At 46.0% G+C, this 23,624-nt stretch overlaps 1 protein-coding gene across 2 annotated transcripts in view; it reads left to right on the forward strand.

Annotated features, from left to right (window-relative positions):
- LOC141236821 (uncharacterized) overlaps positions 1–23,624 on the forward strand; it is a 49,859-nt gene that overhangs the window by 17,809 nt on the left and 8,426 nt on the right. For both annotated transcript variants that reach the window (XM_073668285.1, XM_073668286.1), the window contains exons 2-5: positions 18,778–18,927; positions 19,053–19,232; positions 19,321–19,444; positions 19,528–19,625. In XM_073668285.1, coding sequence (XP_073524386.1) covers positions 18,778–18,927; positions 19,053–19,232; positions 19,321–19,444; positions 19,528–19,625 — 552 coding nt within the window. The remainder of the gene's footprint in view (positions 1–18,777; positions 18,928–19,052; positions 19,233–19,320; positions 19,445–19,527; positions 19,626–23,624) is intronic.

Here is a 23,624-nt window from a genome sequence, read left to right on the forward strand (position 1 = left end):
GGGCTACAAGAAGTGCTGTTTTGAGGGTAATAGATCTCAGGTTTAGGTCCCATGGAACGACATTAGTTTTGGTAACCGGCCTGGACCTACCTACTGCTTTTATAAAGCGGGAAATCCAATAGTTTTCTGCGAGGACACAGTTATAGAGAGCACCTAGTGCCGACACTTGGACCTTCAAGGTGCTCGTTGCTAACCCCAGCTCGAAGCCCCTTTGTAGGAACTCTAAAATCTTCCCAATTGGCGCTCCCTTATCCACTTAAGATTTAGAAAAGGATAAAAACTTGTTCCAAATTTTTGCATAAATTTTGGTAGTGACAGGCTTTCTACTACGTAATAAAGTAGATACTAGACTCTGGGAAAAACCTTTTAGTTCTAGCAGGGACCTCTCAAATTCCACGCCATCAAGTGGAGGCCCGGAGCTCGCGGATGGAGCACTGGACCCTGGCTGAGGAGATCCGAAACGTGGGGCATGACCCAAGGGTCCGAGACGGACATGATCCTCAGGCATGAGAACCAGGGCCTTTTGGGCCAAAAGGGGGCGATCAAGAGGACCCTTGCCTTGTCCTCTCTGATCTTTCTTAGCACCATAGGCAGAAGGTTTAACGGTGGGAAGGCATAGGCCAGACTGAAGTTCCAAGGGATTTGGAGAGCGTCTTCTGTCAGGGGCTTTTCTCTCGGATCTAGGGAGCAAAAAACCTTTGTCTTCCGGTTTTGCTTTGTGGCGAAGAGATCCACCACCGGAAGACCCCATTTCCGGACTAATAGGGAAAAAATGTCCTGTTTTAGTTCCCATTCGCCTTGCCTTAAAAAATGACGGCTTAAGAAGTCTGCCTTTGAATTTTCTTTCCCTTTGATGTGGAGGGCTGTCAAAGAGAGGAGATGGCGTTCCGAGATCTGAAAGAGATGATCCGCCACTCTCATTCGCGATCCAGCACGAGTACCCCCCTGATGGTTAATATAAGCTACTGCTATATTATTATCGGACAGGATCCTAATGTTCTTATTGTGAAGGAATGGTAAGAAATGATTAACAGCCCTATCAACTGCCAGTAGTTCCCTGGTATTAGAGGAAAGAGCTCTCTCAGCGTCCGACCAGAACCCCTGGGCAATCATATCCCCCAAGTGAGCTCCCCGTCCATGTAGACTTGCGTCAGTTGTAATTATTTCAGATATTCTGACCACCCAGGGAACTCCTTGAGATAAATTTTCTAAATTCACCCACCACTGTTGAGAGTCAATAGACAAAGGAGATAAGAACATCCGTCTCTCCAAGTGCCCACGTAACGAGACCTCATTCTGCAGGACGTCCCACTGTAAAACTCTGGAGTGGTATTGTGCCCACATTATCCCCGGCAGACAAGATATTAGGGTACCAAGTAAGGACATTGCAGCCCTAAGGGACATGACCAGGTTCGCAAGAGCTCCTTCCACCAGCCTTTTGACCTTCTGTTTTTTGGCTTCTGGAAGGAAACACATCTGGAGGTCTGAGTCTAGCATGATACCTAGGAACTGCTGTACTCTCGAAGGGACTACCCTGGATTTCTCCAGATTTAGAATCCAGCCCAGGTCTTCCAGAATATAGGAGACCAATTTAAGATGGGAGACACATTGAGAGGCTGAGTCCCCAATGATCAAAAAATCATCTAAGTAAGGGATAATTAATACATTATGTTCCCGTACATGAGCCATCACCTCCGCTATCACCTTCGTAAATACTCTAGGGGCTATAGCGAGACCGAATGGCAAGGCCGCAAATTGGAAATGTCTGATTTCATCCCCTATGACCAAGGCCACTCTAAGGTATTTTTGGAAGCTTCTGTGTATAGGTATATGGTAATGTGCATCCTTTAGATCCAAAACTACCATGTGACAGCCTGAAAACAATAGTTTTCTAGTAGACTTAATGGACTCCATTTTAAAGGTGGGAATTAACAAAAATTTATTCAGGGCCTTAAGGTTAATAATACACCTAAAGGATCCGTCAGGTTTAGTGACCAAAAATAACGGTGAGTAGAACCCCAGTCCCTTTTCTGCTATCGGGACCTCGACTAAGACGTCCTTATGGACCAGATTCAGGACCTCCACTTGTAGGGCCATCTGCTCCCGTGTTGAGGACCGGTTTGGGGTCAGGACTAACCTCCCACGAGGGACTCGCTGAAAATCGAGTTTCAGGCCGGAACCTACCAGACCAAGGATCCAATTATTAGAAGAAATATTTGTCCAGGCAGATAAGAAGCCCAATAACCTCCCCCCTACCTGGGCCGCGAGTCATTGGCTCGCTTTTCGGGGGCCTTGGCTAGCAGAAGAGGATCCGAACAGGAGCCCTTTACCTTTCGGTCTACGGTCTTCCCATTTATCCTGACCCTTCTGGCGCTTATTACATAGAAACCGTCTTTTCTGAAAAGGACGTTTGTACGTGGGGGCAGATAGGTTAGGAAAGCCCCTTTTTTTGTCACTTGCTCTATCGAGTAGCTCATCCAGAACCGACCCAAAAAGATGTCCCCCTTCACAAGGGATAGCGCAGAGTCTTGTCCTCGCATGAATGTCCCCCGGCCAACATTTTAGCCACAAGGCTCTCCGGGCCGAGTTAGACATGGCGGCCGACCTTGCTGCTAATCTTGACAGAATCTGCCGATGCGTCCGCTAGAAAGGCTGCCGCCCCCTGAAGAAGAGACATGTCCGCCAAGATTTCCTTCCTGGGGGTATTGTTTTTAAGATGGGCTTCAAGCTGGTCCAGCCAGATCATTAGGGACCTGGCGGTACAAGTAGCTGCCACCGCGGGTTTTAGGGCTCCCGCCGAAGTCTCCCAGGTCCCTCTAAGGAAAGAATCAGCCTTTCTATCCAGGGGGTCTTTAAGAGCTCCCATATCATCAAACGGAAGGGAGGAACTCTTAGAGACTTTGGAAATGGCCACATCTATCTTGGGGGCTTTTTCCCAGTAGGAAGAGGCCGATTCCTCAAAGGGGTACTTCCTTTTGAAGAATGGAGGTAGAGCGCCCTTCCTTTCCGTTTTTTTCCATTCACTAAGGATTAAGCCCTGAATCTTTTCGTTCAACGGAAAACTCCTTATCTTCCTTTGACCCAGCCCCCCGAACATAACGTCCTGGACTGACTTCTCCTGCCTGGCCTCTGTGATGCCCATAGTGGACCGAACCATTTTAATCAATCCGTCCACTTCACCAAGGGGGAAGCAATTTTGTCCCACACCACTATCCGAGGAGGAAGCTGAGGAAAAGGCTGCATTATCTGAATCCGACTCATAGGGAGAGGATAGGGGGTCATCCAAGACTAAGGGGATCTGACAGTCTGAGTTCACTTTCTCTTTAACTCTCTTGGAGTGGACCTTGCAAATCTCTGTTTTAACTAAGGTTTTTAAACCAGAAGTTAGAGCAAGACCCTCTTCTGCCAGTGTCTGGTTTATGCATAACTGACATAGCTTTTTAGGGTATCCGTCAGGAAGAAGAGACTTGCATAGCGCACACTGTATATGCCTTGCCTTGGCTTTACATTTCTTCCCCTGTTAAAATTTAGAAGGGGAGAAGGGATACCATATTACTAAGTGAACCTACTCGAAGATCACTTACCCAGGCGGCTCAGGAAGAAAAAACAGCTGGTACCTGATTGGAGGAAGGACCCTTCTCAGCCGGGGGACCTTCCCTAGAGGCTGCAGATTCGTCCGTTCTACCGGAGGTATGGTGACCAGACCTTGCCCCCGAGCTCCGTTTTCCTGAGGACCGGCTACCAGAACCACGTGCGCGATGCGTTTTTTGGGGCTTCCCAGACAGCCGCTGAGATGGTGAAGATGGCGGCTGCTCCACCTGCTGCTGCTGCAACTGGACACCTTCAGACTCCATAATGAAAGAGTGAAGCTTTGGGAAGCACTGAGCCATGTTACCTGATAGTTTAAATAGGTATTGACTCCTCCCCTCTAGCAGCGCATCAGCACACTTTTTCCAATTTTTATTTTTTTTGAATTTCGCGCTCTTTTGCCACCGTCACATGTTCGCCGAGTCGCGGTGACGTCATCGGGCCGCGACTTACCGAAACCCGGAAGTACGCGCCGCACGAGCTTCGCGCAAGGACGCATGCTGTCAGCGCTCCCTCAGGTAAGCTGCGCTTTAGCGATGCCCCGCGCTGCGTTCACCCAGGGCAGGGCGAGGGGACACAATCGCCTTGGCCCTCGCCCCCCCTCCCCATACTTACGGAGGGTGATGGTGGGCTGTCACCCCCACTCGGGATGCAGACCCCACCGCACTTTTGGGGCTCAGCCAGGGCCTACACTCCCACTGGAGGCGCACCTGGCTTGAGGCAGAAAAGGGGATGCCACCCCAGACAGGGGCGCAGCCCCACTGCAAAAGGAACCCCCAGTGCTCAGGATGCTGTGCCTCTCCCATATAGGGGCGCACGAGCATAGGCCAACGCTGGAGCTGCCGTCCCCAGACAGGGGCGCAGGATCGACAGCCGTCGCTATCCACGTTCTTTCGCCTGCGACCGGCTTCCTCCATCAAGGACAGGAAACCAAACTGAGGCGAGAGGGAGGGCCGCCCCCTTTTAAGCCTGTAGGTTTCCTGTCCTTGGTGGGCGGATTCCCTCTCTCGTGGTGCTGTCATGGTCGACCGATTAAATAATAAATAATTATAGTGTAGCCACCAAGTGGATAGTATATAACATTGTGGTTCTATTACAACATATTCCTAGTACAATGAAATATATAAAAATTAATCAGACCCACAATGGTAACAGGACAATGGATCATGCACTACTAGAGTAGTTTAAGTAACAAAAAAACAGAATTAAATCTATAAGGAATATGTATATATTAATAAGTAAATGCTTATAATACAGCATATAGATAAATGCATAAAGTGTCTTGCGTGCAATAGACATACCAGCTAAAAAGCTGAAGGGGTTAAAAGAACTACCATATAAATCTATAAGAGCATAGATAAATGTATCTAGGATAGTCGCAGCCACTGGGTAGGAGGAAGCCCCGATGCGCACCTTCTTCTTCCTGGGGGTGTGTGTTTTAGTCTAATGTGTTTGGAGGCGTTAAAAAGTAACTTATTGGACGTTGCCTCTGACCCGGCCTATTAGACTTTCGTACATTGCAGGCCCAGACACCATTATTAGGCATTTAAGTATCGTAGTAACGAGGCAGCCCCATACTATTGAGTACTTGGAGAGGAGGGGCATTGAGCCGAACTCTGTCAAACATTCTTAGATGCCATGTTTGCATTTGCAGCAAGTGGTTAAACTGCCAGGGTTGGTGTAGCAGCCATACCTGTGCCATCCCTGCGGTGTACATCTGTTCTGGTGCTCAAAAGGCAAATTTTTAACATGTTAAAAAGTAACAAAATGTGTCTTGTGCTTTTTGCATGTTTTTTTTCTAATTACAAGAATTGGAAATGTATGTGAAAAAGGAGATGATACAGAGGGGACTAAGGCTAAAAAAAATGGCCTCAACCCTGTATGATGAGACATTTCAAGCAGAGTGGAACTGCATCCTTAGCGATTGTTCATTGAAGTTGATGGGTTAATCCTGAAATATGAGGAGCTGGAACTTACTTTTTATTTCTGTTTTAGTTTTTGTATCCAATCCTCATTGGAAAAATTTGTGCACAACAAGGATTTGACTAGCCACAATGACAAACTGAAAGCTAATTTAGCGAAGATGGAAGATTTTTTTCTGAACATCCACAAAATACATCTACTAGCATGCCAGAAAACGGAGGAAGGGGGTCCACAAACACAAGCGGAAACAGATATACCACCCGGAACAGAAACCACCGCTATTTAAGCTACCAATTTGGAATTTGTCCAGTTTTGTGTTATCAGAGGAACAATTCTGACTTTTAGTGAAAGGCCTAAGTTTTGCCCCTACCAATGAGTTTGATGTATTTAGAGCAATTTTGGATGTTAATAGACTGGCGCGGACCCTTACTGTGAAATGTCATTTTGATAGCTCTGATAATGATGTTGAAAATATTACTGATGTTGCAACAGTTAATTCTGATATTACTCCTAACAAATCTTTTTCAGAACAAAAGGTGTTATTATAATTGAAATCATTGGAGAGGGAATCTATGAAGTCTGATACCTCTCTGAATAGTCTGTTTCATAGGGGAAATCCATCCTTTAATCCACTTCAATCACGTTCCATGGTTTTAGACCACTTTCAGGATCTTATTGAAAACGATTTGGTTTCTCTTAAAAAATAAAATCACTCATAAGGGAAATAAAAATAACAATCTAACTAGAAAAGAAAAAATTGCCCTGAAGGAACTCAAAACTAATATGAATTTGACAGTGCGACAAGCAGACGAGTGGGGCACAATAGTGGTATTAAAATCTATTTAGCTCAAGCTCAATTTGATTGATTTAAGAAAAAAGAAACACGGATGTGTATTTGGAACTAACCAGAGACCACACCAATGATTTCAATATGGAATTATATATATTGCTACAAGAAGGATTGAGTACAGGAGCCTTGGATAAAAAAAACTTGCGGAACAGCTCTATGTGGAACAACCTTTCATACCTATATATCAATTTCCTAAGATCCACAAAAACATATTTCCACCGCCACTCAGACCAATAGTAGCGGGCTTAGGTTAGAGACTTAGAGACTGGGTGTGTGGATAGATTTCTATCTTCAACCACTAGTGCACGAAATTCCCAGCTACATTAGGGACTCTAAATTTGTGGCTACTGTATTTGAAGATTTTTCTATAGCAAGAAAATTATCACTGGCTATCATGCGATGTAATACCCACGTGGTCAAAATTGTTAGTACCCCTCGTTTAATGAAAGAAAAACCCACAAAGGTCACAGAAATAACTTGAATTTGACAAAAGTAATAATAAATTAAAAATCTATGAAAATGAACAAATGAAAGTCAGACATTGCTTTTCAACCCTGCTTCCACAGAATTTTGAAAAAAATTAAACTCTTGAAATAGGCCTGGACAGAAATGATGGTACCCCTGAAAATAATGTGACAAAAGGGACATGTTAAATCAAGTTGTGTCCACTAATTAGCATCACTGGTGTCTACAATCTTGTAATCAGTCAGTGGGCCTGTATATAGGGCTACAGATACTCACTGTGCTGTTTGGTGACATGTTGTGCACCACATTCAACATGGACTAGAGGAAGCAAAGGAAAGAGTTGACAAGCATAGGAAAATTTATGACAAATCAAAGAGACGGATAATACAAATGGTAACAAAAGAGCCCAGGATAACTTCTAAATAGATTAAAGGTGAACTTCAAGCTCAAGGAACATCAGTGTCAGATCGGCCCATCCGTCGTTGTTTGATCCAAAGTGGACTTCATGGGAGACAATCAAGGAGAACACCATTGTTAAAAAAAAAAAAAATCATAAAAAAAACCAGACTGGAATTTGCCAAACTACATGTTGACAATCAAGTAGTGCAAAAGCAGAAATAAAGGTAGCACTCACCAGTGGTTCCAGGGATGTCCTTTATTTGTACTCACAGTACATATTAACTAGCGAACCCTTTGAAGCTCCGGAAGGGAGCGAAACGGCCATCGTCCTCTCTCTCACTCCCCCGCACACCCTCAGGAATCTCCGTCCGATGCCGCTAGTTAATATGTACTGTGAGTACAAATAAAGGACATCCTTGGAACCACTGGTGAGTGCTACCTTTATTTCTGCATTTGCACTACTTGATTGTTCACTTGGACATGCACCACCATATATCCAGGAGTTTCACCATATTGAAGGAAAAGTGTATTTAAAGCAGAGGTGGTGCCAGATATCTTCTCTACTATTACCTACATGTTGACAGGCCACAAAGTTTCTGGGAGAATGTCCTATGGACAGATAAGACAAAAAATGAACTTTTTGGCAAGGCACATCAGCTCTATATTCACAGACGAAAAAATGAAGCATATCAAGAAAAGAACACTGTCCCTACTGTGAAACATGGAGGAGGCTCTGTTATGTTCTGGGGCTGCTTTGCTGCATCTGGCACAGGGTGTCTTGAATCTGTGCAGGGTACAATGAAATCTCAAGACTATCAAGGGATTTTAGAGAGAAATGTGCTGTCCAGTGTCAGAAAGCTTGGTCTCAGTCGCAGGTCATGTGTCTTGCAACAGGATAATGACCCAAAACACACAGCTAAAAACACCCAAGAATGGCTAAGAGGAAAACATTGGACTATTCTGAAGTGGCCTTCTATGAGCCCTGACCTAAATCCTATTGAGCATCTTTGGAAAGAGCTGAAACATGCCGTCTGGGAAAGGCAACCTTCAAACATGAGACAACTGGAGCAGTTTGCTCATGAGGAGTGGCCAAAATACCTGTCGAGAGGTGCAGGAGTCTCATTGACAGTTACAGGAATCGTTTGATTGCAGTGATTGCCTCAAAAGGTTGTTCAACAAAATAATAAGTGAAGAGTACCATCATTTCTGTCCAGGCCTATTTCATGAGTTTAATTTTTTTTAATTCTGTGGAAGCAGGGTTGAACAACAATGTCTGACTTTCATTTTCAGAGATTTTTAATTTATTACTTTTGTCAGATTCAAGTTACTTCTGTGACCATTGTGGGTTTTTCTTTCATTAACCCCTTCATGACCGGTCAATATGGCCATGTGAGGGCTTATTTTTTTGGGAACGAGTTGTACTTTTAAACACCATTACTAGTTTGACCCTATTGTGTACTGGAAAACGGGGAAAAAAATTCCAAGTGAGGTGAAATTGCAAAAAAAATGCAATTCCACAGTTGTTTTTTCTTTTTTTTCTTTCCACATTCACTGAATGCTAAAACTGACCTGCCATTCTTATTCTCCAGGTCATTATGAGTTCATAGACACTAGTGTTGAGCGAGCACTAAAATGCTCGGGTGCTTGAAGCTCGGGCCGAGCTCACCGTGATACTCAGGTACTCGACCCGAGCAACGAGCCCAATGTTAGTCTATGGGAGACCCGAGCATTTTTTGCGGCGGCACCCCCGGCAGTCTGTAGAAAGCCTAAAAAGTGACCAAAACGATAGTGACCGTGCTCAAAAGACAGGGGGGCAGCAAGGGGATCGTCCCTGGAAGCATTTCTGACCCCCAGGTCACTGCTGTCAATAACGTGGTCAGAGGTATTAAGCCACTTTTACGGGCTCACAATAAAACGTTCAAAAACTAAACTCAAACGGTTTTCCTGTGAAATATGTTAAGGAATTTCCTTTCCAGGGTAAAGACTTGTGTATAAGGTAAAATAAATAACCAAAGACAAAAATACTCCTCCACACCTTGGGCTATGTTCACAAGTAGCATTTTTCATGCGTTTTTGCACTTTTGCATTGCTTTCAACCGTGACAAATGCATTCACCGGGAAATGTCATTTTAACATTTTACAACCTTATCTGGCCATGTGCTGTGTGACACATGCATACAGTGCTGAAAAGACATGGGAACAGCATGGAGAAGACCCCTGGAAGCATCTCTGACACCCATGTCACTGCCTAAAAGTGTGCCCATCAGAAGTCATCCTTGCCGCATCAGAAGATGCAGACTTGCAACTATCCCCGTGCAAGTCCTTGTCCCAGGGCAGTGTTCAGTTGTACCTCCCACATTCCTTGCAATGCAAGCACAAATATGCAGCCAACCACCCACCCACTCGCATGCTGCAATACCATACTGCTAGCTTGCTTGCACTTGAAATTGGGCCTTTTAGGCATGTGGAGACAGACACCGGCCACCATGTCATGGCTGCGTCAGCGGCCCTTTTATCCATACTCAGTCCCCAGCCGCCCGGCGGCCGGGTGTCCACACTCAGGCCCCAGCCGCCCCGCGGCCGGGTGTCCACACACGGTCCCCAGCCGCCCCTATTTGTCCCGGTGCGCCTTATACACAAGAGCGCATACCAAAACATTACCTGTGCCCTCCCCAGTGCATTTAGTGGGAAGGACAGCCTAACCACAAACAAGTGGACAAGTGAATGTGGCCAGGGATGGTCCATCTCACTGACCATAAACGGTCCCCAGCCGCCCCTATTTCTCCTGTTACCGACCCACACACTTTTCTTAGACTGGCCTGCTTTAGGGCCGCATTGGACGAGCCCACCAGAGAACCCGACTCCTCCTGTGGGCCCTTGCTTCTCCATCAGAGGAGTTGAGAGTGCCAAGGTGAGGAGCATGATGATGATAGAAGTTAGCATCTGCTTTGTTTTCTTGGAATGCAAGCGCATGTATGTAGCAGCGGCTAGGCCTGAGGTGGTCAGCGTTTTGGCGCATATCTTACCTCCTCCGAGGATTGCTGGATGTTTTCCTGCTACTATCCCAGTTCTATGACTCCCGTTAAAACAAAGCTTCAGGTGATAAATGATGGATGAGGTGGTGGCAAAGGAGAAAGAGCAGGACGAACAGGGACCATTCACATCAATATCAGGCCAGTCAACCACACATGTCTTGTAGGATATGTTTCTGTAACAAACTGAGCTGTTCGGCTACACAGTTATAGGGCATACAGTGAGTGCAATGCCCATTGCCTACCAAAAATTTCGAGGCACTCCAATGCCCCTTTGAAGTGACATGGAGGTCAGAGGGCCTTAACTAAACCGTTTTTGCCATTTATAGCAACTGGGTCTCCTGTACACTGTTGGCCTAAGCAGTGCATGGAAGGCTTTCCAAAAATTATGAGGAACTGCAATGCCCCTTGAAACACGTGGATTACAGCATGCTAAAAACCTTCTACCCATTATTGGGGAGTGGGTCTCCCTTAGTTTTCGCCTTTGCATTGAAAAGCAAAAGCTGACTAAAATTAGGAGCAAATGCAATGCACGTTGGAAGAGTCGTGGAGGTTAGAGGTAATTAAAAACAACATTTCAATGCCCCTTGGAAGAGCTGTGGAGTTCAGAGTGGTTTAACAAGACGCTTTTAATGCCCCTTTGAAGAGACGTGGAGGTCACAGTAGCTTAACAAGATGGTTTTAATGCCCCTTGGAAAAGTGGTGGAGGTCGCAGTGGAATAAAAAGACAATATCAATGCCCCTTGGAAGAGTGGTGGAGGTCGCAGTGGAATAAAAACACTATCAATGCCCCGTGGAAGAGACGTGGAGGTCACAGTAGCTTAACAAGACGGTTTTAATGCCCCTTGGAAAAGTGGTGGAGGTCGCAGTGGAATAAAAAGACAATATCAATGCCCCTTGGAAGAGTGGTGGAGGTCGCAGTGGAATAAAAAGACAATATCAATGCCCCGTGGAAGAGACGTGGAGGTCACAGTAGCTTAACAAGACGGTTTTAATGCCCCATGGAAGAGTGGTGGAGGTCACAGTAGCTTAACAAGACGGTTTTAATGCCCCTTGGAAAAGTGGTGGAGGTCACAGTAGCTTAAAAAGACGGTTTTAATGCCCCATGGAAGAGTGGTGGAGGTCACAGTAGCTTAACAAGACGGTTTTAATGCCCCTTGGAAGAGTGGTGAAGGTCGCAGTGGAATATAAACACAATATGAATGCCCCTTGGAAGAGTGGTGGAGGTCACAGTAGCTTAACAAGACTGTTTTAATGCCCCATGGAAGAGTGGTGGAGGTCGCAGTAGCTTAACAAGACGGTTTTAATGCCCCTTACAAGAGCCATACAGTACAGCATCTTAAAAATATTATTCCCATTATTGGGGAGTGGGTCTCCCATAGTATTTGCTTATGCCTTCCAAACAAAAGCTGCCAAAAATTAGGACGGAGGAACTCGCAATGCTGGCAACACGGACCACTGTCACCCTGGTGGTATAGTGGTGGTGGAGGCTGAGGATAAGGAGAAGAGCAAAAAACAGCTGAAATGAGGAAGCGTATACCCATGTGTGGGTGTGAAGTGGTGCATGAGAATACACCTCCCGAAATAACACCGTGGATTTGACTTTATGTTACTCTGCTGTCATTTGGTGGTGATGAGAAGTCTGGCCCAATCCAGCCCTTGTTCATTTTGATAAGGGTCAGCTTGTCAGTATTGTTAGTTGACAGGCGAGTACGCTTATCAGTTATAATTCCCCCAGCTGCACTAAAAACACGCTCCGATAACACGCTAGCGGCAGGGCAGGCCAGGACCTCCAAGGCGTACAGATCAAGTTCATTCCAAGTGTCCAGCTTGGATACCCAATAATTAAAAGGCACAGAGGAATCACGGAGGACGCTGGTACGGTCGGCAAGGTACTCCCTCACCATCTTTTGAAACTTTCCACTCCTTGTGAGAGTACCCCGCGCCTCAGGGTCTGTCCGAAGGGAGGGTCTGAGAAAACTGTCCCAGAATGTTGACAGTGTTCCCCTGCCTCTGCTGGATTGGAGTTGCTTCTCTCTCGCATGTACGCCTTGGTTGGGCAACGAACTGTGACCTCTGCCGCTAGCGTGTTCAGATGGGAATTTTTTTAACAGTTCTGCAGCAAGGGCCTTCTGGTACTGCCCCATTTTTGTAGACCTCTCCTCCTCAGGAATAAGAGAGTAAAAGTTCTCCTTGTTCTCCTTGTAGCGGGGGTCTAAAAGTGTCGCCAACCAGTAATGACTGTCACCCAACATTTTGACAACGCGAGGGTCACAGTTAAGGCAGCGTAACATAAAGTCAGCCATGCTTGCCAGACTGGTAACGGGCAAGACTTCCGTGACCTCACCAAGTTGACGACTGACCATGCTCTCCTCCTCCTCCTCCCCCTGTCCTCAGGCCACCCACGCTGAACCGACGGTATGACAGTTGTACAGGTACTACCATCTACAGCGCATGATACCAGCTCCTGTTCTTCCTCCTCCTCCTCTCCCTCATTGTCCCCCAATGCACATTGGGATGAGATGAGGCTGGGCTGTGTGTAATCGCCCGCTACAGCTTCTTGATCCATCTCATCATACTCTGGCTGCAATGCCTCCTCTTTAATTCTCTGCAGAGAGCGTTGCAAAAGACAGACAAGTGGGATGCTGACGCTAATGATGGCGTCATCGCCACTCACCATCTTGGTGGACTCCTCAAAGTTTGTCAGGATGGTACATATATAAAAGGGGAAGAGCGAGAACTCAAAAAATTGATGATCCATCACAATTGTATATAAAGGTATAAATTTTATTAGAACATCACAATTGGGGTGAATAAACAAAGGCTGGTCGCCGAAACGCGCGTCGGGGTTGGTGCGCACGTGACAGTCTATTCTGAGGTAATTCCTGCTGTATATGGTGATATCCACCTGCCCACAGGCTGATTATTGTAATATGATATATGTGATAGACATGATTTATATTAAGTACTGTAATGTGATATATGTTTCATAGCATTAGTGTGCAGGGCAATGTGAACAGATGCCTACCATGTTAGGAATACCTACTACACTATGAATATTGGTAATCTGATTATTGTACATCTCATGACAATCATAGTTGTATGAAATTTCTGTCTCCACTGTGTGCATCATTTTAATCCACAGTGTGACTTTGTATGTGTTTATTCACCCCAATTGTGATGTTCTAATAAAATTTATACCTTTTATATACAATTGTGATGGATCACCAATTTTTTGAGTTCTCGCTCTTCCCCTTTTATGCATGTCATTGTTTGGTCCGAGGTGGGTGATACAATACAATGGAATATAACATATATAATAAGTGTATTACATATTTACTGCCCAAATCTGTCAGATTTCTCTTTCTAGGATGATACATATGTCAGACATCCAGGTCCACTCCTGAGGTCTTATGTGTGGAGTCTGACCTGAATATCGACGGCCTTGTTGCAGCTGGTACTCCACAACTGCTCTCTTCTGCTCACAAATCCTTTGCAACATGTGGAGGGTAGAGTTCCAACGTGTGGGGACATCACACACCAGTCGGTGTGCCGGAAGCTGCTAACGCTGCTGCAATACAGCAAGGGCGGCGGAAGTTTTAGCTGACTTGCGAAAATGAGCTGACAGGCGGCGTACTTTGACGAGCAGATCTGGCAACTCTGGGTACGATTTAAGAAACCGTGGAACCACGAGGTTAAGCACATGAGCCAGGCATGGTACGTGTGTGATCTCGCCTCACCTCAGAGCCGCCACCAGGTTACTGCCATTGTCACACACGACCATGCCTGGATGTAGGTTCAGCGGTCTCGGCCACAGATCTGCCTGCTCTTTCACAGCTGTCCACAACTCACAAGCAGTTTGAGGTTTCTCACCTAAGCTTATGAGTTTCAGCACAGCCTGTTGCCGCTTGGCGGAGGCAGTACTGCAGTGCTTCCAGCTTGTAACTGATGTGGTGATATCTGAGATGGAGGCTGAACATGAGGAGGAGGATGATGAAGCGCAGGAGCTGTACACTGTGGGGGCAACTCTGACTGACATAGGGCCCGCAATCCTCGGTGTGGGGAGGATGTGTTCCGTCCCAAGATCCGACTGGGTCCCGGCTTCCACTATGTTTACCCAGTATGCCATCAGGGAGATGTACCGTCCCTGGCCACAAGCATTTGTCCACGTGTCCGTTTTCAGGTGGACTCTCCCAGTAACTGCGTTGTTCAGGGCACGGCAGATGTTTTGGGACACGTGCTTGTGTATTGCGGGGATGGCACACCGGGCAATATAGTGTCGGCTGGGGACCGAGTACCGAGGGACGGCCACCGCCATAAGGTTGCGGAAGGATTCCGTCTCCACCAGCTTAACAGGCAGCATTTCCAACGCAAGCAGTCGTGAAATGTGCAAATTTAGGACTGTGGCCTGTGGGGCGTTGGCTGCGAATTTCCGCTTACGTTCAAAGGTCTGGGATATGGACAATTGAACGCTGCGGTGGGACGTGGACGTTGATGCTGTTTCTTGAGAAACTGCCATAACAAGTGAAGACTGAGAGTAGGGGGCATCTTTGCATGCAGTATGGACAGGGGATTGCCTTGCACACACAACAGGGGGTTCTATTGCACGCACAACAGTGGAAGAAGCAGTGGTGACACCCGCTGACACTGGTCGTGGACCCTGGGGTTCACCCCACAAAGTCGGGTGCTTTGCTGCCATGTGCCTGATCATGCTGGTGGTGGTCAGAGGGGTAGTTTTGTCACCCCTGCTGATGCTGGCCTGGCAGGTGGTACAAATGGCTTTTTTGGGGTTATCAGCAGAGTCTTTAAAAAAATTCCAGACTCTGGAAGACCTACAGGTTGTACTGGCAACGTCCTTTATGTTGGTGTTATGGGGAACTGTTGCTTGCCTTCTGTATGCGGCCACCACACTGCTTCTTCCTGCCTGTTGGGGTACTCTGCCTCCCTCACCCTGTGTGCTGCTGGCCTCGCTCTGCATGTCCTCCTGCCACGGGTCAGTTACTAGATCATCCACCACCTCCTCCTCTTCCACTTGCGCACCACGATCCTCCTCCTCACTTCCTGGCAATTGTCTCGTCATCGTCCACCTCTTGTGACAAATTGCCAGCGTCGACTTCCTGTGGCCGTGGCTGTTCAAATATTTGGGCATCGCTAAATGGGATCTCCCCTTCCACAACTTCAAGCGGAGCAGGCGAGGGGCACAAATCTGGAAATGGACCAGTGAACAGCTCTTCAGAGTGTCCCAGTGTGGGATCAGTTGCTGTCTGACGACACTCGGCATGGTGGGAGGAAGGAGCATCAGGGTGAGGAGGAGTATGCGGTCGAGACTCACGGCGACTAACATTTGACCGTGTGGAAGACCGACCTTAGCTGGTGGTGGCCAGGTAACTGGAAGTATTATCTGCTATCCAATTAATAACCTGTTCACACTGATCAGGTCGCAATACTGGTGTTGTTCTGTGTTTCCCTAGTAATTCGGTCAAGAACTGGGAGTGAGAAGATGTGGCTGTTGGTTGTGGCACATTTTCACCTATCAATGGAAAAAGGGTAATAAAAAGTAGATTACAACCGTGGAAGAGGAAAACCACAGTTCTATTTCTCTGGCCTACACCCGACTCTTTTAAACAATCTGAACAATCAGGGAGGAACCGTTACTGTTTTTCTTAACGGAAAAAATACCAAAAGCTGGATAATAGAGATTTTTTACCATGGAACGGCAAAACAACAGTTATAATTTACTGGTGTATACCAGACTTTTTTAAATATATATACTTGCGGCTGAACAGTGTGCGACACACTCAAACGGTTTTTTTTTTATGTAAAAATGGCCCAAAAGTGGATAATACAGAGGTTTGAACTGTGGAACTGCAAAACCACACTTCTGTTTCTCTGGCCTACACCAGACTCTTTTAAACAGATATATTTGTGTCTGAACTGTCACAGACACACTTTTTTTTTTTTGGGGGGGACACCAAAAGGTTAATAAGACGGGTATTTGTACAGTGTGAAGGAGGGAAAAAAAAGAGGATTTAGATGAGAAAAAAGGATTTTTCCTGGCCCCCCGAGACCTGGAGCTAAGTCCAGAAATTTCAGCAACAGGAGCACACAGGACTGTAATGCAGCTGGTATAACCACTCCGTCTCCTATACAGCCTGCCTGCCTGATATCTGAGATGGATATTAGTCCTGAGAAGGACTGTTTGTTTGATCTGGCAGCCTTTAGAGACCCTACACTAACTATTTTGCAGTATAAATCTCTCCCTAGCTCAGCAGCACTTTCCCTACACTAGCTAATCCCGGGCGTCTGTGTCCAAGATGGCAGCGCCCGGTTTTAAATACTCGAGGTGACGTTGTGCGGCCAGCCAATCACTGTAATGCCCACAAACAACATGGCTGCGGCATTACAGTGACTGGCTGGCAATCCCTGCATGTTCATTGGCTCTGTAAAGAGCGCCAAACATGCTGGGCGGAGACCCGAGCTCCCGCCCGAGTAACCCGGAAATGCTCGGTGCTCGCCGAACATCCCGAGTAGCGTGATGCTTGGGCGAGTACCGAGCAGTGTCGAGCATGTTCGCTCAACACTAGTAGACACCAAACATGTATAGGTTCTTTTTTATTTAAGTAGTGAAATTCCAAATTCCAAAAAAAAAAGGTGCAATTTTCCGAGACCCGTAGCGTCTCCATTTTTCGGGATCTGGGGCCGGGCGAGGGCTTATTTTTTGCCTGACGTTTTTATTGATACCATTTTGGGGTAGATCCGATGTTTTGATCGCCCATAATTGCATTTTATTGCAATGTTGCTGCGACCAAAAAAGCGTAATTCTGGCTTTTGGAATTTTTTTCTTGTTAAGCCGTTTACCGATCGGATTAATTATTTTTTTATATTGATAGATAGGGCGATTCTGAACGCGGCGATACCAAATATGTGTGTGTGGGGTTTATTTTTTATTATTTTATTTTGAATGGGGCAAAAGGGGGGTGATTTAAACTTTTTATATTTTTAAAAACATTTTTTTACACTTCTTGCTTGCTTCTATAGTCTCTATAGGAGACTAGAAGCAGCAACTGTCTGATTGTCTCTGCTACATAGAGGCGATGAGCAGATCACCTCTATGTAGCAGAAATGCTCCTGTGCTATTAGCGCCGACCACTAGGTGGCACTTATGGCAATCTTTTCATGACAACCACTGGTGTCTGCTGCAGACCCTGGGTTGCCATGCCCACCCATCAGTGACCCGCGATTACATGACGGGGTCACCAATGGGCTTGGTAAGTGACACACTTCCGGCGCGGCCCTTTTAAATGCCGCTGTCTGAGATTGACAGCGGCATTTAACTGGTTAACAGCCGCGGGTGGATCGCGATTCCACCCGAGGCTGTTGCGGGCACATGTCAGCTGTAAGAATCAGCTGAAATGTGCCCGGTTCAGTGCGGGCTCAACGCCGAAGCCCGTGCTGAACCGGGGGTGATGGCCTGGGGCGTACTCATATACCCCAGGCCAGTAAGGGGTTAAACGAGGGGTACTAACAATTTTGACCACATGTGTAGCTCTATATTCATCCATACCACACAGTGTAGCATTAACTAGCCTGAGCTAATACTCTGATACCTATAGCACGTATACAGTAGAAATAAAAGATTTCATTAACATGTCAGTTAAATTTCTTCTGGATCATAATTATTCTGCTTTGACAATCAAATTTTTTTTTTTTTCTTACAAAGGAGGGGAGTAAGTATGGGCAGCAAATTTTCACCGTCATTGGATTAATGTCCAAATGGGAGGAGCAACACATTTACCTTGAGAGCAATATTTACAGCCCAAAAAATCATATGGTACGGTCGATTTATCGACGAACTCCTCCTGATATGGGGAGGCACACAGGAGGAGGCGTTGAAATTTGCACAAAATCTCAACAGCAATGATTTCAATTTGATATTCACACTTTGTTTTGAAACCCCATAAAACACTGTATATGGAAATTTTGGTATCAAATAACTCCTGTCTTTGTGGTCTTACAAACAAGCTTTTATAAATGCCTCAAACTTCGAAGTGTGAATCAGACCTGAGATCTAACGTGATAGAAGATGACAGTCCGGTGAAGACGGGAAACATATAGACGGCCGGTTGTGATGTAGTCAGTGACAGACTCTGGCCAAATATGTATCTAGAGCCGTAGTGGAAGATGAAGATTTTGTCTTAATCATAAAGTAGTTATTTCTCATATCACGTGTAATCAATATCTCCTGCAGTATTGCTAATGCCGATTCCAGTGTTGGTAAATGAGATTAGAATTAGCAATAAGGAAGATGAGTCTATGGGAAAGGTATTCACTTGCAGATTCTGAGGAAGAAACTACTTGTTGTCTGTGGCCTAAAATATATAGGCTTTATTAGTAGATGTAAAGAAGAAAACTAGATACTGTAAAACATAAATCTCCTCAAATGTTTCCCTTATTATCTCCAGTAATTGTATTATTACACAGGGTTTTTGTGCCGTTACATCTGCTCAACTTCACATTCAGGTCTCTACAATATCGGATCCTCTCAGTGAATATCTTCTATATAAGAGAATTTTCCAGAATTACGCATCAAAGATGAATATGGACACAGACAAGATGGCTGAGAAAATAATGCACCTCACCCTAGAGATCCTCTTCTGGGTTACTGGAGAGGTGAGAGATTCTGATGACGTCACATTACATCATTCTTATGTATGGAAATAACAGACAGAACTGGAGAGGTGAGGATTCTGGAAATATTCGTAGTGAGATTTATGAATGTGTCTCTCCATAATCAGGATTACACAGTAGTGAAGAAGACCTCTAGTGAACGCTGTCAGGACCCTGTGTCTGAGGGATCGAGAAGACCCCTGAGCCCAATCACGGAGCTTCCACCTCACCACCTGATACATGAGGACATCAATGACCAGAAGATCCTAGAACTCACCTACAAGATGATTGAGCTGCTGACTGGAGAGGTGACACTGCTAGGAATGAGGAATGCTGGGACATTTTATAGTAAAGCTATGAAGGGATTGGAGGGATAACTATCATTGTATGTGTCAGGTTCCTATAAGATGTCAGGATGTCGCTGTCTATTTCTCCATGGAGGAGTGGGAGTATTTAGAAGGACACAAAGATCTGTACAAGGACGTCAAGATGGAGGTTCCCCAGCCCCTCACATCACCGGGTAATAGACAGGACTGAATACACACAGCCTTTAATTGTCTATATGTAAAGAATGAATTCAGTCCCTGTATGTGCTTCCTCTAGATCTATCCAGTAAGAGGACAACACCAGAGAGATGTCCACATCCTCTTCTTCCACAGGACTGTAAACAAGAAGATCCCAATATTCCTCAGGATTATCAGGTACATGGAGAGAAGGTGTCATGAGATCTCTCCTGTGATGTGTATACGGCTGTGAAGGTCTTGTGTTCGGTCTTGTTTTATCCACCAGAGTTGTATGGTTTGTACTTGTATAATGAGAATGGTGGAGATGGCTGGATTAGAGCTGATCATTAGTGATGAGTGAGTGTATTCGCTATACGCACGGATAGTACAGTGTTCAGGTTACTTGTTATATTGCGAGCATTTGTGTTCGCCTCGCTATATTCGAATGTCCTGCTCTGCAGTTTTGGCGCCTCCTTTGCAGCCACTAAACATTCTGGGCTTCATAACCAATCACAGTAATTCTTCAGACATCTTGGTTGTGGCATTACTGTGATTGGCTGGCCACCCAGCTTCATAGGGTCTATTCAAGCCCTGTCGTCGCCATTTTGTGCACATTGCATCTGGAGCCTGCATTCTATAAGCATGCGGAGAGATTGCTGAGCTGCTAGGGAGAGTGTTTAGGCCTCTTGATAAAACAAAAGCCCTTTTAAGGGCTACCTGCAGTGTATGCTAGTTCTGTGTTTAAAGTAGCCGCTCACTAGCTCCATAATACCACCAAAAAATAGCTCTTTTCAGAACTGAAGACACACAACAAAGTCAGAGTACAAGGAGGGAGAGATTGTGTATTAGGTAGGGAGTGTATTAAGTAGCGTTCTACCAGTGTCCATATTAAAACAGCTCCTGTCAGAGGCAAAGCAATATTTTGCCAGCACACACAGAAGTAGCATTTTGTGCTGCCTTTTTTTTTTTTTTTTTTTTTAGCACCAGTCTGTTTTCCCTGCTGTTTTAGGGGTCAGAGCCTGCCTTCTGTCCATATTAGTCCACTAAAAAAAGTGTTTTGTGCCCTACACAAAGCAGTAGTCCAAACATTTCCTACTGCCTGCAACAAAGCACGCACCAGGCCATTTGAACCACTATTTTGGCTGTGACAGCTAGCTTGGCTTGTGCCATCAACATCTGAAAATCTGTCAACAAAACCCAAAATGCCAAAAAAGTCTGTTGTTAAGGGATGTGTCAATGGTGCGTGAGAAGGCACTCAGTCTGTGTCAGGTCAGAAGCAGCTTGATGCATCCACTATGTTCCTGGAAAAATTTCCCAGTTTGGAACGTAAACGTGTGTGGAAGCCACAAGAGTGAGAGCAGATTCTGAAAAGAGAGCAGATAGCAGAAAAGGCCTCTAAGCATTTGTCAGGCAACAACAAATCTTCCACGACCACACAGTCTACTGTGGATACACAGAAGACTGGCCCATCCAATCCTGAAGCTGGTTCTCCTTCCTCCAACCATTATCAGTCACAGGAGACATATGACCCCAAGCTTGGCCACTCCGAGGATCTGTTTGGTATGTATCCTTTGGTTGGCTCTGGACTATCACTGTGCAGCATTGAAGAGGGACAAGAGGAGGTGGCGTGCATTGATGCTTATGTATTTGAGGACCTATGGCCAGAAGAAAGACACTTGGCGGAACATTATTTTTTGTCTCCAGAGGTGGAGGCTGATGATGATGAGACACAGTTGCTATCAGGTCAGCCTACAATGTCAACTGGGAAGGAGGATGAGATGGAAGACGAGGTAGTCGATGATGAGTCCACTGATCCGACCTGGACCATTGGCATGCGTAGCCATGACAGCAACACAGAGGAAGATGGATATGTAGCACCAACACAGGCACCAAGGGGTCATGGTTTGCCCAGAGTGAGAACTGGGTCAACTGTTCCCAAGAGCACCCCCGCTGTCCGCCAAGTCAGGGTAAGGGGGTGTTCAGCTGCTGTGTGGAATTTTTTTTTCTGAAAGTCCTTCAGAGAAAAACATTGTAGGCTGTAGCATCTGCCATACCAAGTTGAGCAGAGGCCAGGGCAAAGGCAACCTACATTCTCACAAGGCTCAAGTTCGATGCTTGCAAACCTATTCAGGAGACATAAATACAAAACAAAAGACATCAGCCCACCACCTGGATATAGGAGTACTACCGGACTAAGGCACCCTGAAGGAAAAGCCCCTCCAGAGACGGGCCGCCCTCTGGGAAGCCAGTCTTTCATACTCCAGAGAACGTACCTTCACCAGGTCACCTAGGATGTTCCTACAAACTTCATCTGCACTTAGGATTTTACTCTGCGTCAAAACTAAAACTCGTGCTTTCCACGTGAAATACTTGACCACTACACTTATTATGAATAAAGTGGTTCGGTACCTTCTCCCATGGTCTCCGAACGCTCCATAGGCCCACCCGGCATAGGACAGAGTAGCCAGCCGTGACCAACCAATGGATCTCCTGCCCTGTTGTACACCTCTGTATTAAAGCGACAATGAAGCAGGAAGTGCTCCATGCTTTCCAGCATGTTAGCACAAGCCTCACAGGGGGCAATTCCTCGGAGCTCCTGTACTTCAAATTGCCCCTTACACACAGCTTACCTTGGAAGCAGCACCAAGTCAAGTCCCAGTACTTCTTGGGGATCCTGCTAGAATTTAACAAACTCAACCCAACCTCCAGATCCCGACTTGGGCAGTTCTTGAGGACCAATGGACTCTGAAAATGAGAAAGCAAGACCCTCCTATCAAGGAGTTTCCTCGGGAGGGACCTCACTCCCCATATTCCCAGACCCCACCGGTGGATCATTTTGAGAACCGGGATAACATAAGCCGGGAGATGCCCATGCAGTGTGCGAGGATCTTTCAATCTTCCCCCTGAAGATTGATGGCTAAAACCATCCCTTGCAGGATAATACCCATGGAGGAGCCCTCTCCTTCCAGAGGTTTGCCACGTTAACTTTCAAGAAGGTGTTCACTAGGAACACCATGGGGTTCACCATATCCAACCACCCTAGTCTCCTTGTGCGGTAAGTGACCTCCCGCTTGACTAGGTTCAGTCTATTCCCCCATAACATCTGGAAGAACAGACTGTAGACCCGTGTCCAGAGAGGCTTTGGCAAGACACAGACGCTGCCCAGGTAGATTAGCAAGGGGAGCAGGAAAGCTTTGCACAGGTCAACCCTTTCCCTCAGGCTCAAAGACCAACCCTTCCATTGGTCCACTCTTTGGGCGACATCTTTGATTCTGGCCTCCCAGTTTTTCATGAGGTAATCACCCTTGCCGAATTCAGTGCCCAGGACTTTGGCGTGTTCTTGGGGTTCGGGGAGGGTGGCCAGAAGATCAAACATGGGATCTCCGCCTCCCAGCCAGAGACTTTCACACTTATCCTGGTTGACCTTGGACCCGGATGCCTCAGAGTAGCGCTCCACTTCTGACATCACCACCATTGCCTCCTCTTGCGAAGAAACAAATACGGTGATATCGTCCGCATAGGCCACTACCCTCAAGATAGCCTCCGGCGCCGCCCTGCCCATCCGCACCCCTGCCAACGATCCACAATCGATCCTTCTGAGGAAGGGATCAATTGCAAAGGCGTGAAGCAAAGGGCTAAGAGGACAGCACTGACGGACACCAGATCCTACCCTGAAAGGTTGTCCAATCCACCCATTTGTTTCAATTGACATTTCTCGTGTTGGAGCCATGATTCATGTCAGTCCACTTGGTGCAACAGCTCTCCAAGGTGTGATCACTCCTTTTTAGATGCAGACTAACGAGCAGATCTAATTTGATACAGGTGTTAGTTTTGGAAATGAACATTTACAGGGTGATTCCATAATTTTTTCCTCAGAATTGAGTGACTCCATAATTTTTTCCCTCTGCTTGGTCTGAAAAAAATTACCCTTACTGAGTACCACATTTTTAATCTTGATTTCTTTTAGTGTTCCTTAAAAGCCTAAAGTTGCCATTTGAAATGAATTTAGTTTTGTGCCATGTCTATGATCTGCTTTTTTTCAACATTAAACAACTGAATGAACATCCTCCGAGCCCGGTGATTCCATAATTTTTGCCAGGGGTTGTACAATGGAATCGTTTAAGGGGGCCTTTGTGGATCAGTTGCTGAAAATATCACCTTCAGATAATGATGGTGGCATAGGTACCAGCTCTTTTC

This window comes from Phyllobates terribilis, unplaced genomic scaffold (assembly GCF_046119375.1).
Source record: "Phyllobates terribilis strain yellow unplaced genomic scaffold, ASM4611937v1 Scaffold_715__1_contigs__length_759695, whole genome shotgun sequence".
NCBI lineage: Eukaryota > Metazoa > Chordata > Amphibia > Anura > Dendrobatidae > Phyllobates > Phyllobates terribilis.